Source organism: Mauremys reevesii, unplaced genomic scaffold, assembly GCF_016161935.1.
Source record: "Mauremys reevesii isolate NIE-2019 unplaced genomic scaffold, ASM1616193v1 Contig60, whole genome shotgun sequence".
Lineage (NCBI taxonomy): Eukaryota > Metazoa > Chordata > Testudines > Geoemydidae > Mauremys > Mauremys reevesii.
In genome coordinates, this window is record NW_024100874.1 from 412,665 (window position 1) to 427,496 (window position 14,832).

At 46.0% G+C, this 14,832-nt stretch overlaps 1 protein-coding gene and 1 long non-coding RNA gene across 2 annotated transcripts; both read right to left on the reverse strand.

The window, feature by feature from the left end:
• Nucleotides 1-520: 520 nt before the first annotated feature.
• On the reverse strand, nucleotides 521-4,951 carry LOC120394494 (protein maestro-like). The gene is made up of 4 exons (XM_039518719.1): nucleotides 4,932-4,951; nucleotides 3,099-3,245; nucleotides 1,742-1,924; nucleotides 521-682 (listed from the first exon to the last, which is right to left on the reverse strand). Exons 2-4 carry the CDS (start codon nucleotides 3,240-3,242, stop codon nucleotides 521-523), a joined length of 489 nt encoding a protein of 162 aa, XP_039374653.1. The 5' UTR covers nucleotides 3,243-3,245; nucleotides 4,932-4,951.
• A 5,733-nt stretch (nucleotides 4,952-10,684) lies between these two features.
• Nucleotides 10,685-13,599, reverse strand: LOC120394489. Its single transcript, XR_005592313.1, has 3 exons — nucleotides 13,579-13,599; nucleotides 12,610-12,762; nucleotides 10,685-10,726 (listed from the first exon to the last, which is right to left on the reverse strand). It is a non-coding gene; the product is annotated as an uncharacterized LOC120394489 (long non-coding RNA).
• Nucleotides 13,600-14,832: the final 1,233 nt, after the last annotated feature.

Genomic DNA, 14,832 nt, shown 5'->3' on the forward strand with positions numbered 1-14,832 from the left:
AGAGGTGAAATGTAGCTCTGCATTCCTGAAAAGAGCGCCACACCATTGACTTGTTCCCTACCGAGTGCTGTGTTCAATCAAAGGGAACTCATCTGCGTGACTGCTCATCTATTCCAGGACAAAAAAGGATTCATCTGGATGTGACTGGCAGAAACATGCAGGAATGACTAATAGAGGGGAGAGCTTCCACTGAAACCTGGAGGTAGCATCAATGTCTTTTTGGGAACAGATATACAGATGAAAGCTGCTTCACCAGGCACAGCTGTGGTCTCTCCTCTGTTCTGGGGAGGCAGGGGCCTGGGGTGAAGAGTCAGACAGGAACAGAGACCTGTAGGGGTCAGACCCATGACCTATCCTGGATTCTGGTGAGGCAGCCATGGACCAACCTGGCTGGAAGTGACTCAGCAGGAGGGCAATGAACTGAGGGGAGAATTTGGGCCTCCACAACAAGCAGGAATAGCAGTGCTCCCCTGGCACTGGGAGGAAGATTCCTTTGGCTTAGTAAATAAGTCAATGTTGGTCATACCATTGAAAACTCTGGGCTTGGGTCTTGCAGGTGCAGCAGAAGTATGACCCAGCTCTTTCGAACCTGCTCAGCGAAATAGGCCTTCCATTTTTTCTTTGTCAACTGAGCCAGGATGCCAAATAGGACAAAGGCCACTGAGCGAAGACCATCATTCTCCTACAGCCAAGAAAGCCCCACAACTTGGTAAGTAAGGGACAATCCCATCACGCACCTCACACAGCCGTCTCTTCTACGCTAAAGTAAAGTGATTGCAACTACAGCTAGTCAGATAAACTTTAATTAACCAATTTTTTATTCGAATTTTCTGATTCATGAAAATATTTTAGAGACAGTTCAATTTTGATGAAATTCCTCCAGAAGCCAGGCAGGGTCCTTAGAAACCTGCCTGGTGTCTTGCCAGTACACCCATCGAGCTCCTTGGCAGCCAATCTAGCAGGCTGACTGGGATCATAGGCTTCCAGGCTCCCAGCTTTGGGGGGAAGGATAGCTCAGTGGTTTGAGCATTGGCCTGCTAAACCCAGGGTTGTGAGTTCAGTCCCTGGGGGGCCATTTTGGGAACTGGGAAAAAAGCTGAGGATTGGTCCTGCTTTGAGCAGAGGGTTGACTAGATGACCTCCTGAGGTCCCTTCCAACCCTATGACCCTGGGGGTCCTAGCTCTCAAATTTGCAACTCCCTGGCACCTCTAGCTCCCAGAGTTTCCTGGGTTCCCAGCACCAGGATAGTCTGAGAGCAGACTGCCCCGGGCCAAGGCTTCCAACAGAGCTAGGTTGAGAATAGTAATTCTGTTTCACAAGGAGTTCTGAAGTTTGGGGGAGGGGTTCCCACAAATAGGAACAAAACCAAAATTTGAAATCTCAAAAATTCTCTGCAAAACAGAATTATCATTCCAACCTCTCACATAAAAACGGTATAGAGCAGGCCCAACACTTTCTATTGCACTCCCCTTTTCATGGTTATCTAGCTACCTAATCTAGTATTCAGACTTTCTTTGAGGTTCTCAGTGGCAATCACGAACAGAAGGGTGAGACTGTGGGAGCAGGGATGTCATCCCCATCCTCCTAATGTTCTCCTCCTCCGTAAAATACTTCCCTTCCCTGGGGCCTAAAATCTCTGCACTCTGACATGAGCAATGCCCAGGGAGTCCACATCACACATCGTAAATCGAGTATAATCAAGATCGGTTGAACTGGGGTTGGAGAGTTCTGTTCACATACATCGTCAAAGTAGGCCCGGATCTGTTCGGTGAGGTCTTTGAAGGAAGAACCGATGTCCTTCTCTTTCAGCTCCTTCAGGACTTTGGCCAGTGCTTTCATGCTCTCACCAATCACTTCAGAACTGAAAACGTCATGTAAGGCCCCGATCAGTATGTCCAGAAGAAACTTCTTGTACTTTTTCACCTGTACAAACATACGACATTAAAGAAAACTTATCACTGATCACACTTCTAAGAACTTTTCTTTAGCAGTTATGAAGCTGTGGGAATTTCATCAACCCTCTCTCCCTCCTGAGATCTATAGCTATATTTCAGACCAGGTGCTAGCTACAATGAGCCAAACTCGGTAACATAATACACGTGCATAATCCTATTATTAGATTTCTAGTTACTTAGATTCCAAGGCCAAAAGGGTTCATTGTGATTATCCGGTCTGACCTCCTGCATAACATAGAACTTCTCCGAAATAGTCTCTGAACTAGAGTACATCTTTTAGAAAACATCCAATCTTGATTTTAAAATTGCTAGTGACCGAAAATCCACCACAACAACTTTTGGTAAATTGTTCCAATGATTAATTAAAATTACTATTAAAAATGTACGCCTTATTACCAGTCTGAATTAATCTAGCTTCCTTTTTCTCCATTGAATCTTGTTATACCATTGTTTGCAATGTGAAGAACCCATTATCAAAATTTGTTCCCCATGTGAGTAGTTATAGACTGTCCTCAAGTCACTCCTTAACCTTCTCTTTGTAAAGCTAAATAGATTGAGCTCCTTGAGTCTATCACTAAAGGTATATTTTCCAATCCTTTGATAGTTCTTGTGACTCTTCTCTGAATCCCCTCTAATTTATCAGCATCCTTCTTGAATTGTGGACATCTGATCTGGACACAGCATTCCAGCAGCACTCACATGAGTGCCATATTCAGAGGGAAAATAACTTCTTTACTCTTCTTCAAGATTCCTCTATTTATGCCTCCAAGGATCATTTCAATCCTTTTGGCCACAACTTCGCATTGGGAGCTTATGTTCAACTGATTATCTGCCATGGCTCAAGTTTTTTCTCAGCATCATTGTTCCCTGGGATAGAGTCTCCCGTCCTGTAAGTATGGCCTGCATTTTTTGTTCCTAGATGTATACATTTACATATGGTTACATTAAAGTGCACATTGTTTGCTTATGCCCAGTTTACCAAAGGATCCAGCTTGCTCTGTATTGACTGCAAAAAGGTGACTAGGGTATGGGAGAGAGCAGAATTTGGCCTAGTGCATTGTGTGCAGCCTCTGTAAACTCTGAGCAATTATTTCCCTTGGATTCTCTACTTATGTTGCATCCTATTCAGTATTCTCTCATACCTTCACAGGCGCCCCATTGACTATATTTCCCAGGCCTCTTACAGCCATCTGACGGACAATGCTGTTCCTATCCTGTGACCTTTCTTCCAAGATGCGTAAGACAATCTTAAGCAACTTCTTCTCCCTGAGCATGGGATCAGTCATTAGCTGAAATAAAATCAACATGTCCATTAGCACCAATATGATCCTTAAGATTGGGAATAGAATTTGAGCCGGCATAGAATACACTAAAAACAACAAGGAGTCCTCCTATAGCCAGAGTCTTGTGGATACAGACTAATATGGCTACCCCTCTGATACGTGGCACATAACACACTAACTTTATCATTCCACACAAATGAGAAATGTCTTAAAAACATGCAGCTTTCCTTTTGGGCACTATAATAGGGATCCACTCACCTCTTGAGAGCCCCTTAGTGGCCAGGTCTGGTACCACAGTCCTTTTCTCACCCCTGGTGCACCCTGCCAGCTGACCTTAGTGAGTCTTCTGTGGCTCAGGCCTCTGGCTAAGTCACAAAGTCCAAATTAACCCCTTCTGTTCTAGTCAAGAACAGTCCCATTGCCCTCACTAGTGTATCCAGCCCCAACTCTGGGTCCTTGAAATTCTGCTCTTTGTTCAAGCTCTCCGTAAGCATTGTCCCCTTCCTGGGGCTTATGCCACTGTAAGTGGTAGGGGATCCAAGGCCTGCCCATAACTCTGGGTTCCAAACCATGGACCCTGTAAACAGTAGTTAGGCACCGCTTGATTTCAGTTCATTGTTGCTTTTTCCTACCAGCCACTTTTAGCTTCACCTCACCTCAAGGTTCAAGTTCTTAAGGACTCTCTTCCTGCAAACCCAACTTAAGCAAATGCTGCCAGAATCAAACTCTGGCAATCCCTGGAATTTCTTGCCCCTCCAGTTCCTGGCAGGAACTGACCTGCTAAGGCCCTGCAGCTCCTTTTAGCTGAGCCTGATGGGCTCCGATTGGCTGCTCTCATGAGGCCTCTCTAGACAGACCCAGATTTGTGGCTCTTTCCTGGGGCAGGGTGCAGTAGGACCATGGGGCCTCTTGTAAGGAGCCTCAAAGCCCAGGAACAGCCCATCCCAGGCACAGATCGATTGTTTTCCTTAGAACCAGATGAGCCCCTAAGATAGTTACTTAGCATAAGTGGAAATATGATGCAGATGTTAGAGGAGGGCTGTAGAAAGGGAGGATGGTCCAGCAGTTAACACACTTGTCTAGGACTTAGGAGACCCAGGTTCAAATTCCTGCTACCTCAAAGACTTCCTGGGTGACCTTGGCAAATCACTTAGCCCTTCTGTGCATCAGCTCCCTGCCTGTAAAATAGGAATAATAGTGCTTCCCTACCTCCCAGGAGTGTTGTGGGGATACATACATACATTACAGAGTTTTGAGGTACTCAGATACAATCGTCATGAGAACCTAAGACAGATGTGAATGTATTTGTATGTTGCTTGTTTTATAGTATTAGGACACTAGGTTCATTCCGAAGATCTGCTGAGTGAAACCAAAACCAGGAGCTGTTGGTTAGTATCAGCACTGGGACTTGGCAGAAGAGGTCCAGTACTTCAAACTCTGTCTGTATCTCTCTCAGCCAGCACCTGTGGTTGTGTAGCTAGTATAGGCAATGACAGCAATACAAATATCAGCGAGAGAATGACTCCGAAAGGTAGAATGAAGTTCCTTGTCAGGTTTCCATATAAAGGGGGAACCAGTCTACTATCTAAAATGACAGTTACTCCTATGAACTGAACTGTACAACTCCTTAAAAGAAAGGCAAACAGACAATGGTCTAATGGTGAAACTGCTCTTCGGAGCCCTGTGTCTTACCTGGGCAAGGAAAGCTGTGCCGGTGACTGAAGTTTTCCATTGGGGAATTCACCCAGGGAGGAGGCTCTGGATGATCTCAAGTGTTATTAGTCCAAATCTTAGCAGACCACTGGAAGGCAAAACCGCTTATGGGGTCGATTGCACACTTCAAAAACTCAGCTGCTCTGAGCAGACAGCTCTGATATCTATGGGTGGAGCTGTGTGTTTCCACCCAGGCACCCCACAAAGCTATAAACTGGAGGTTCCTCTCAGCCACTCTATTTGCTACTGATTCCCAAGGATAAAATCATGCCTCTTAGATCTCTTACCTCACCAGCAGACACACTCCTCATGGTGAGTCTGGGGTTTTCAAGCAGAATCCATGTTTTCAAGGTCCTGAGCACTCTCACCAGTCTCTCATTCCCAGCTTTAGAAAGCACAGATTCTAACGCTTGGACAGAAAACCTGGGGAAAGAGAGGCACAGAACTGCAGCAATCAGTAGGAAGGTGCAGCCTGAACAGAGTCAGGAAGCCCAGGTTACTTGTCAGGTCTGCTGTTCATCGACAGTTCATCCACTGGCAATATCCTGACACCAGTGTCCCTGGAAGGACTTGATGCCAGGAGGTATGTTTCTGTCTCATACATCTCATATAACTAGTTTTGCTAGGGACAAAATTTTGCAGTCATTTTTCACTTTCTGCAAGGAGTATGGATACTAGCAGAGTACAAGGATATAAAAAAGATACACGATCAGGACCCAAAACTGGGGGGCATAGAATGTGGTGATCACTAGTGGATATTTTGGGGTTGTATCTCCAGATATGATGTGACAGAGTGCTGAGGGTATGCACTTGAGTCAGCACTCTGGTCACTATTAGTACTAATTCAGTTCCTTACAGAAAGCCTGATTGGACAGAGGTGTAGCTGATTACGAGGTCAGATTGGGGCTAGTGAGTCATGGAACCAATCATTCCATTAACAGGGAAACTGTATAAAAGGACATGGGCAGGAGCCCTTTGAGGGGAAACAGACAGAGAAAGAAACTTGGGTGACCAGATATCCCGATATTTGGGGCTTTTTCTTATACAGGTGCCTATTACCACCGACCCCCTGTCCTGATTTTTCACACTTCCTGTCTGGTCACCCAAAGAGAAACAGAAAGACAAAAGCTGGGAGAGCCTGACAAAGTGAGCTCTCTGAGTGGAAACACCTTCCCCCCATTTTGGAGAAGAGTTTAGAAAGTTGAGATACAAGATAAAGGTGCTATGTATTGGTAGGGGGATTAAATAGACTTCACGTTGGTGTTTACAAGCAAGAAAGTCTCAACGTGGTCTGTGTTTGTAGAAGATGTGGGGGTGCAACACCCTCTCTGTCACAGCTGGGGCTCATCAGGATTTCCTGTTATCTATACAAATGGAGAGCCTGCTGGAGAAGCCGGGTAGAGGTCTGGCAGTCCGGGTGATGGAGGGAACACACTGAAATGGGTGGTGAAGCATCAAGGAGAAGTCTAGAACAGGGTTCTCAACCTTTCTGTTTCTGAGCCTCCTCTCACCTCAACAAGCTATAAATACTCCATGGCCCACTCCCAGGCCTCTGCCCTGCCAGGCATCAGAGTTTGGGGCTCCTGGCTCTAGATTTTAACTCCACAGGGTGCAGGGGCTGGGGCTTTAGTGCAGGTGCTGGGCCTCAGGGCTCCAGCCTGGCTGGGCTCAGAGATTCAGCTTTCTGCCCTAAGCCCCAGCTAGTCTACTGCCAGCCCTGCTTGGCGGACCCCCTAAAACCGGCCCAGTTGAGAACTGCTGGTGTAGAAGACCCCACAGACCTTCTAACAATCCCACCAGGCAGAAAAACAGCCTTTGCTTGCCTGGTAGGTTTAACAGCAAAAGAGCCTTCAGGAATTTATACAGGAACAAGCCCAGGTCTGGCAACAACTCCTCCAAAGTCTGGCAAGTCCCGTGACAGGAAATGGAAACCAGGCACAGGAGATCAGACTCTGTAAAATGGGACCTGCGAACAACCCTGATCTGGTTTTGGTTACTCTTAAAGGAGCAGCGTGAGACTCACAAGGACAGAACAATGTGGGCCTTTCGACTGACACCCCATTTAACCGGGAAGCACATATATGGCTCTTAGTGATTAGCGGGCAAGAGATTAGACGTGATTAAGGCAGCCATGCTGGACGAGGTGGGGCCTGTCCACAGAAAAGTACTGCCAGAAATGGAGAGTTGAAAGATGGATTGAGGGATTAGGCCTCTGTGCATTTGCATAGAAATTGAAAGATTGGACCTCTCACTGGTAAGGCCACATACTCAAACTGTGGGGGAGATCATGGACTGCATGATTCTGGAAGTTTCTTCAGAGTCACCCTGAGCATATCTGAGTATAGGTTACGTGGCACCAGCCAGTTAATCTGGACCCCGCAGTTAAAATTACAGAGGAATTTGCAGAGGCGACATTCCCAGAGTGAGTCAGTGGTTTAAGGGGCTAAAAGATCACTAAAAGATTGCCATATGAGTCTCAAATAAAAGCTCATGTCACCAATATCATTGTGAAACACATCTACAGATGCTGTGTAAAGAGCCATGTCTATGCATTGAAAATTACATTCTTATGATCTGTGTCTAGGACTAGTCACCAGGAAAGGTGAAAATGGTTTTCTTTAAGGCAAGAAATGTTTCTCCATCTGTTTGTTTACATGTAAATTAAGCATGTAGGGTTCACATTCAGTTCAGGACTGTGAGAACTTCAAAGAAAGAAAAGTAACAGGAAGGAGACAGGGAGTGGGGACCCAATTTTGGGGTACACCTCAAAGGTTTGCTCTAGTATATTTGGGGGACAAAGAAGACACCCTGGCATCTTTCACTTAGGAAGCAGATGGACAGCGAGACGGACAGCGGGGTCACTATCAGGCTTGGTTGAGAACGTTGGGCGAGAAACATCTTTAGACAGGAGGTTAACCTGTTGGGTAAGTTTAGTCTCTAGGACCATGTTATGATTTCATTTGACATGTAACCATTTTTTGCTTGCATTCTTTCTCACTGTCACTGGAAATTCTGTTCTTTGACCATCTCTGTTCTTGTTTGCCCTATAAATATATCTAAGTGCTGTGTGTTTTGCACTATAGAGTATAAGTAATAAAGTATAAAGTATAGAGTCTAAAGTATAAGAAGTAAACTGGTGTGTACTGTTCCATAGGAACAGCACGCCCGGTAATTCTGTGGGTGTTCAGTGGATAAAGGTCTGGACACTATACGGAACGGTCAGAAGACTCGGGGGTTGGTGTGTGCCTATCACTAACCTGTACAAAGAGACTGGGGTCTGAGGAGGCCTGGATGGCAGTGCTTGTTTTGCCAGAGCCTGGTCATTTTAGGGAACTGACCCACAGCAGACACAGACAAGACTTCCTCACTCTAAGGGCAGGCAATGGTAAGGTGCCTCATAACCCTGAAATTCCTGGGAGGTCACACAACTCTATTGGAATTCTTTGTTTCTCTCCCTTCCTTCTAATTACCGGCAAGGGTTGCCCTCAGTATGTTGTTGGTCTTTTGGAATAGGCTCCAGCTGCTTATCCTTGGCAAAGGCATCTTTTGTCCTGAGGTTCGCTGACCTGCTGCAGGAGAACAGGAAACAACTCTGGGAGCAGCTCCTGCACAGCTTTGCTCGACTGCTGTGCTGACACCACCTCAAAGATGGCACATGTTGCCTGAAAGGAGAGCATGGTAAAAAATGAGATCTCCTCCCAACACCATCACATCCTCTTCTCCCCTTCTGATATCAGCTGTACTGAATTTTCACTTCTGCCGGTAACTTGAATGACTGCAAGCAACTCCCTTAACTCGTGGCTCAGTTTCCCACATCTGTAAAATGTGTATGACCTACCAAGGCATGTTGTGAGTCCTAAGGAATATTTGCAAAGCACTGTGAGCAACCTGGTTCAAAGACTCTAATTGCCAGATGTTATTAAGTAAATCAGCCACATACTCTAAAACTGCGATTTGTTCCACAGACAGCAGAGCTGGACTCAGGGAAACAGTACATCAGAGGAGAAGTGCCCACACAGCAATATTCTACCACACTTCTAGCTTTCCAGCAGCAGGATTGTCACAGGGCAGAGGAAAGCCTGAAAGGCGTGTCTGTCATCTAACTTACTGAGAGAGGTTCAGCAGCTGCCAAATGCCTGTCAGTTTCAGTCTCTGAGGTGATGCTTTCTTCTTGGCTTGTTGACGTCTTTATTTTTTCTATTAGGACCTGTAGGACCTGAGTGGCAAGCAAGGGGTCTCCCCCCAGAGATCTCCACAGCTCACTGGTGTAACTGCAATTTAACAGAAGTTACATGTGACCCCTGGACACTTTTGTGGCTCAGACTGAATGTGTCCTATTTAAGTAAAGACCAACTTTTCTCCTTGCCTATGAGGAGAAAGTTAGAGCACTGTCCTCCTTTAACGCCCTCCTGTTTAAATATTGAGTTTCCAGTTACAGAACTAGGTTATGACCTAGTCTTACTGCAGCCTAACCATTAATACTAGACTTCCAAGGACAGGACATAGAGCGCCAATCTCAGTTCCTGTTTTACCACTTCCCAGTAAATATGGAATCCTAAGCATGTGGCTCCCAAAGATCCAGGGTTTGGAAGGCAAGTGGATGAAAGAAAAGCCACATTTCTACTAACTGGACATACAATTATGAGAACGAATATTCATGGCCATCCTAGTTCCCTTCACAAAGGGTGTCCCTACCTCTGTTTGCCAGAAGCTGGGACTGGGCAACAGGGGATGGATCATTTGACAGTTACCTGTTCTGTTCATTCCTCTAGGACATGTGGCACTGGCCACTGTCGGAAGACAGGACACTGGGCTAGATGGACCTTTGGTCTGACCCAGTATGGCCGTTCTTATGGTCTTAGATTCCAGCACTGATAACTGATAACCCAGTTGGGGACCTTTAAATGAAATGATGGATCTGCTTCCAGTCCAGTTTTAAATCCCAAGGACAGCAACTCTATTCTAGCAGCCACACCCTGACCGATACCAAGCGGCGGTCTGATGACAATATTGGCCCTATTCTTTATCATCAGCCAGGGATTGACTTGAAGCTGTCATGCTACCAGGAAATCAACAGCAATTGCTAATTTCCAAAGTGAGGTCAATTCAGGTGTCTAGAGAGCCAGGCCGGTTCCAGGCACCAGCCCAGCAAGCAGCTGCTTGGGGCAGGCAATGGTGAGGGGCAGCACATCTGGGTCTTCGTTGGCAATTGGGCAGTTGGTCCCTCACTCCTTCTCAGAGCAAAGGAGTAGAGCTGCACATCGCGATCGCAGGGTTTTTTTATTCCCCGCCCTTTTTTTGCTGCTTGGGGCAGCAAAAGCCCTGGAGCCAGCCCTGCTAGAGAAGTAGATGTTTCTAACAATACACTCCAGTTATACCAGTAAAGTTAGGTCTTTAGGATGTCAAAGCAGTTATGAATTAATGGAAACAGAATGACACTTAATTTCTCTCCACACCCCACCTTACCATGCTCTTGGACCTTCCTGGAGAAAGACCCAGGCTATTAACCATCAGGAATTATCCCAAAATGTCTGCTGCTTAAATAAAGCTCCTACATCTCCCAGCAAAGCTGTGGGATCCATGTTTTACCAAGATGAATGCAATAGGTAGCGGTATATACCTGTCCATTGGCAGATGGTTGCTGAGTAGGCTGGAGATCACTGCCTCTAGGTGATGGTGAGTTAAAATAGACACTGCCTCCAGCAGGAATTGCCTCAAGCTGCCCTCCTGATAGTAGCCATGTGGCTATATATTATATCCACAATAGCTGGCACCTGGAAGGAACAAAACCAGAAAGAAATGTCCCTTTTTCTTTCTCTCCATTCATTCTACAGAATCAAAACCTTTATTTAGACATTTGCTGATTTTTTAGAAATTCTCAAGAAACAAACGTTCAAATATGTCTGTGTAACTTTAACCCACAACAATTGCCTACACTTGGCTGTAAAAATTAACACTGACACACACACATACAGCGAAACCCCGCTATAACACGATGATCAGGGTCCAAAAATTGATCGCGCTAAATGTGGGGTCGCGTATAGCAGGGGTTACCATTTCAAGCTGGCTGCTTCAAGCTGGTCGATTTCTCTTGGGCAGAAAACTACTTGCATTTGCAAACTGCCCACCGCAGTAACTGAAAGGGTGGAGCTCCAGCAGCGGGAGCTCTCAGCCATGCGGTGAGAGAGGGAAACACTTGGGGAGAGCAGGGGAGATGTGCAACGGCAGAGGAAGAGAGAGGAGCAGCTGGGGAGAGAGTGGCTCTTCTCACCAAAAGGGTAAGCGGGGGCAGGTGGGAAGAGGCAGTGGGGAAGGCACATTCCATTTTTTGCTTTTTTTTCCCCTTTGGGGGCACTCCAGCCCCTCTCCCTTCACACAGCTTCTCTCTCTCTCTCTGTTCTCTCTCTTTGCGCTCCGCAGCGCTCCAGCTGCTTTTTTTTTTTTTGGCCTGGGGCGGCCGGAGCCACTTTACAATCGTGTTATAGCCAAATACGCATTATTACGGGGCGCATTATAGCAGGGTCAGGGGCGGCTCTAGCCATTTCGCCATCCCAAGCACGGTGGCACCCGTGGCTCCGTGGACCTCCCGCAGGCGATCGCAGAGCACCTCACAAGCCGCCCCAAGCACGCGCGGCGTGCTGGGGCCTGGAGCCGCCCCTGAGCGGGGTTTCCCTGTACATACCAGGTAATTTAATGTGGTGGTGCCCAGCTATGCATTAAATAAACCAGCTGGCATGCACAAAAGAAGGCTTTGCTTGCCCAGATTTTGCAGGTGTGATTTAAGCAGCCAAATGCAACCATTTGCCTCGAAGGATGCACAGTTCATAAACAACCACAAGCACAAAATATGCAAGTGCTTTGAACACAGTGTGCAAATGCCTGGGACTATGAACAGGTGACGACCTCTCATTCATTCCTAGCCCTTCACATCTTCGAAACACTGTGCAAACGTGGCAGTTCTGCTGCGAGGGTTCCTGTCCTGAGGCCTTTCACCAGCCTTGATAGAAGATTTGTGGAGTGCTCCTTCATCTAGCCCTACCGCACTGGGCTCCAGAATAAGGCATATAAATAGTGGATCCCAAAGACACTATAGTTTTCTCCCTCCCTCCTTCTATTCTTAAAGGGTATGTCTACACACTAAAAAAATCCCACAGTAGTGAGTTTCAGAGCTCAGGTCAACCTGGGCCTGAGGGGCTTGCACTATGTGGCTAAAAGTGTAGCTGTTCCTGCTCGGGCTGCAGCCCAGGCTCTGAAACCTGGCAAGAGCTCAGGCTCCAGACTCACTGGGAATGACTACAGGACTATTTTTATCCAGGTAGCCCTTAGCCATAGGCCTCCTAAGAACTGGATGCCTCCAAGTGCCAGTCATTCTGTCTTCTTGTCTTTTCCCCAGAGTCTGTTTTTTCAAGCCTTTCTTGGCTGAATACTGTGGCAACAAGCCAGACAAATAAATAACCAACCATCTTCCTTTTCCCTTGGATTCTCTCTGTCTATTGCTATTGATTCTGCCGTTGCCTAGTTTAGGGTGAGAACAGAGATGGAATCGACTCTACGTCCGAGGGGGAGAAACAGCAAGATTTTTGTTCATTACACATGAGGGCAAAGATCTAAAAGCCTCGAGTTTAGGCAGAAAACCTCTCCAGTTTCCCTGCTTTACCTTATCGAGCATGGCATCTCCACACTCCTTCAGTATAACCTTCATCCACAGTCCAGCTGCCGTGGCACAGGTGGGGCTGGCAGACAGCACACTTTCCACTGTGGCCTCAATAAAGGCTGTGGCCTGTTCTGGGGGAAAGTACTCACTAACAACCTGGGAATAAATCAAAAACAGGAGAGACTGCAATGATGTTTGGCTCCAGCACTTGTAAAAATGGAGGCCTAATTTCTATGGAAAGATCTATGCATCAGCAAATTGCATCTGACGAAGTGGGTATTCACCCACGAAAGCTCATGCTCCAATACGTCTGTTAGTCTATAAGGTGCCATAGGACTCTTTGCTGCTTTTACAGATCCAGACTAACACAGCTACCCCTCTGATTAATTAACAATTTGTTAATTAGCCTCATGTCCAGCTAGCCATTTGGGATTAAAATTCTCTCCATAGTCTATATACTACATTTTTGTATTCTACACTAATGAGATCAGGTTCGAGGCAAAGCTTCTGTTGCACAGTTAGCACAACATTGTACCGGCTATGCAGGAGGTAAGTTTCCAGTTTGTATTCTCTTAGATACACTGCATCTTTTACAACATATACAATGAAGTCAAGAGAGGCATGCTCACAAATATAGGCAAACCCACAAGGTGACAGAATGAAGACTGGATGGGTTCTCAGCTTGATGTTCCACTAATACAGTTTTTTCTCATGGATAGCTGGATAGGTACATGTGTGTGCATCTGCGTGTGCATTTTCATGGGCGTGCAACATTCTGTGGAATCTGGATTTTACATGGCATTCATGGCACACATGGCACACATCTATGAAAAGCATCTTGCTGGTTACTAGCAACGAATGCCCCGCACCCACAGCTCGCTCCAAGTACAGAAAGGCATCATGAAAGTGTAAATGTAAAATGAAGGGTGCCTGGTCACTAGAACATCCGCACAAGTTTTTTGAGTCAGTTACCCTGGCCATTTTGGAAGATGCCTGAAACAGAGCCTCGGGGTCCGGAGCTGCTGTTAGTCTGCCATGGAGACATATCAGCTCCTCCTCCGCTGACCCCAGGTTCATGGGCTGGCCTGGAGTGGAGAAAAGGAAAAAAAGTACTGTAACGACTAATGAAACTGAACCTCTACTGCATGGATATTCATACAGGAGGATCCATGTGCTAGGCTGTTATCAGCATAGTGTAAAATCTTGGCCCCATCAAAGTCAATGGCAAAACTCCTGTTGACTATAATGGAGTCGGGATTACACCCTAAATGTCTGAAAGTTAACAGTAGTGGTATGTTATTGTGACTGATACAGGATTGAACAAGCATCGTATTCAGCTTGGAGCAGCTTTCTGGGGGTGTCTGGTTTCAGTAGTGTCTCTGCTCACTATTTACATCTAATCTCACATTCAAGTACAACTCATGCAGGTAGATGTGAGGTTCCAATGTAGAGGTGAATCCCTCCACCAAACTCTCAAGATGGGGCTGGACAAAACCTTCGGCAGGAAACCCATGCTCATCCGTCACTTCTAAACAATGCTGGGATTTCTATGTTGTACACTCAAAGACTGGAATCCCTTATTCTGTTTGTGAATCACCAACACTGTTTTTAGGACTGATTAATAATAATTAGAAATAGGGTCACCAGATGTCCCAATTTTATAGGGACAGTCCCAATTTTGGGGTCTTTTTCTTATATAGACTCATATTATCCCCACCCCTGTCCTGCATGAGTTTCACATTTGCTGTCTGGTCACCCTAATTGGAAATGGCCTTAAATAATAACCAAGATCTATCCCATTAGTGAAAAGAACATCCTACTCCAGGGTCGGCAACCTTTCAGCAAGTGCTGTGCCTAGTCTTCATTTATTCACTCAAATTTAAGGTTTCATGATGCCAGTAAGACATTTTAACGTTTTGAGAAGGTCTCTTCTATAAGTCTATAATATATAACTAAATTGTGGTTGTATGTAAAGTAAATAAGGCTTTTAAAATGTTTCAGAAGCTTCATTTAAAATTAAATTAAAATGCGGAGCTCCCGGACTGGTGGCCAGAACCTGGGCAGTGTGAGTGCCACTGAAAATCAGCTTGAGTGCCGCTTCGCACCTGCAAAGCATAGATTGCCTACCCTGTCCCACTCTTTCACAAAGGGGAAAATGGCCTACACTTACTCCAATAGCTTTGAATGCTCATGACAGAGGGCTGCTGCAAGAACTTTTGTTTAAAG

What these genes read in the sequence shown, in the direction of transcription:
- LOC120394494 (XM_039518719.1), bottom strand. Translation starts at nt 3,242, where the DNA reads ATGACTGATCCCATGCTCAGGGAGAAGAAGTTGCTTAAGATTGTCTTA. An exon ending in TCAATGGGGCGCCTGTGAAG is followed by an intron (nt 1,925 to 3,098) that starts GTATGAGAGAAT and finishes ATGTTTGTACAG; the next exon opens with GTGAAAAAGTACAAGAAGTT. An exon ending in TCCGGGCCTACTTTGACGAT is followed by an intron (nt 683 to 1,741) that starts GTATGTGAACAG and finishes TCTTGGCTGTAG; the next exon opens with GAGAATGATGGTCTTCGCTC.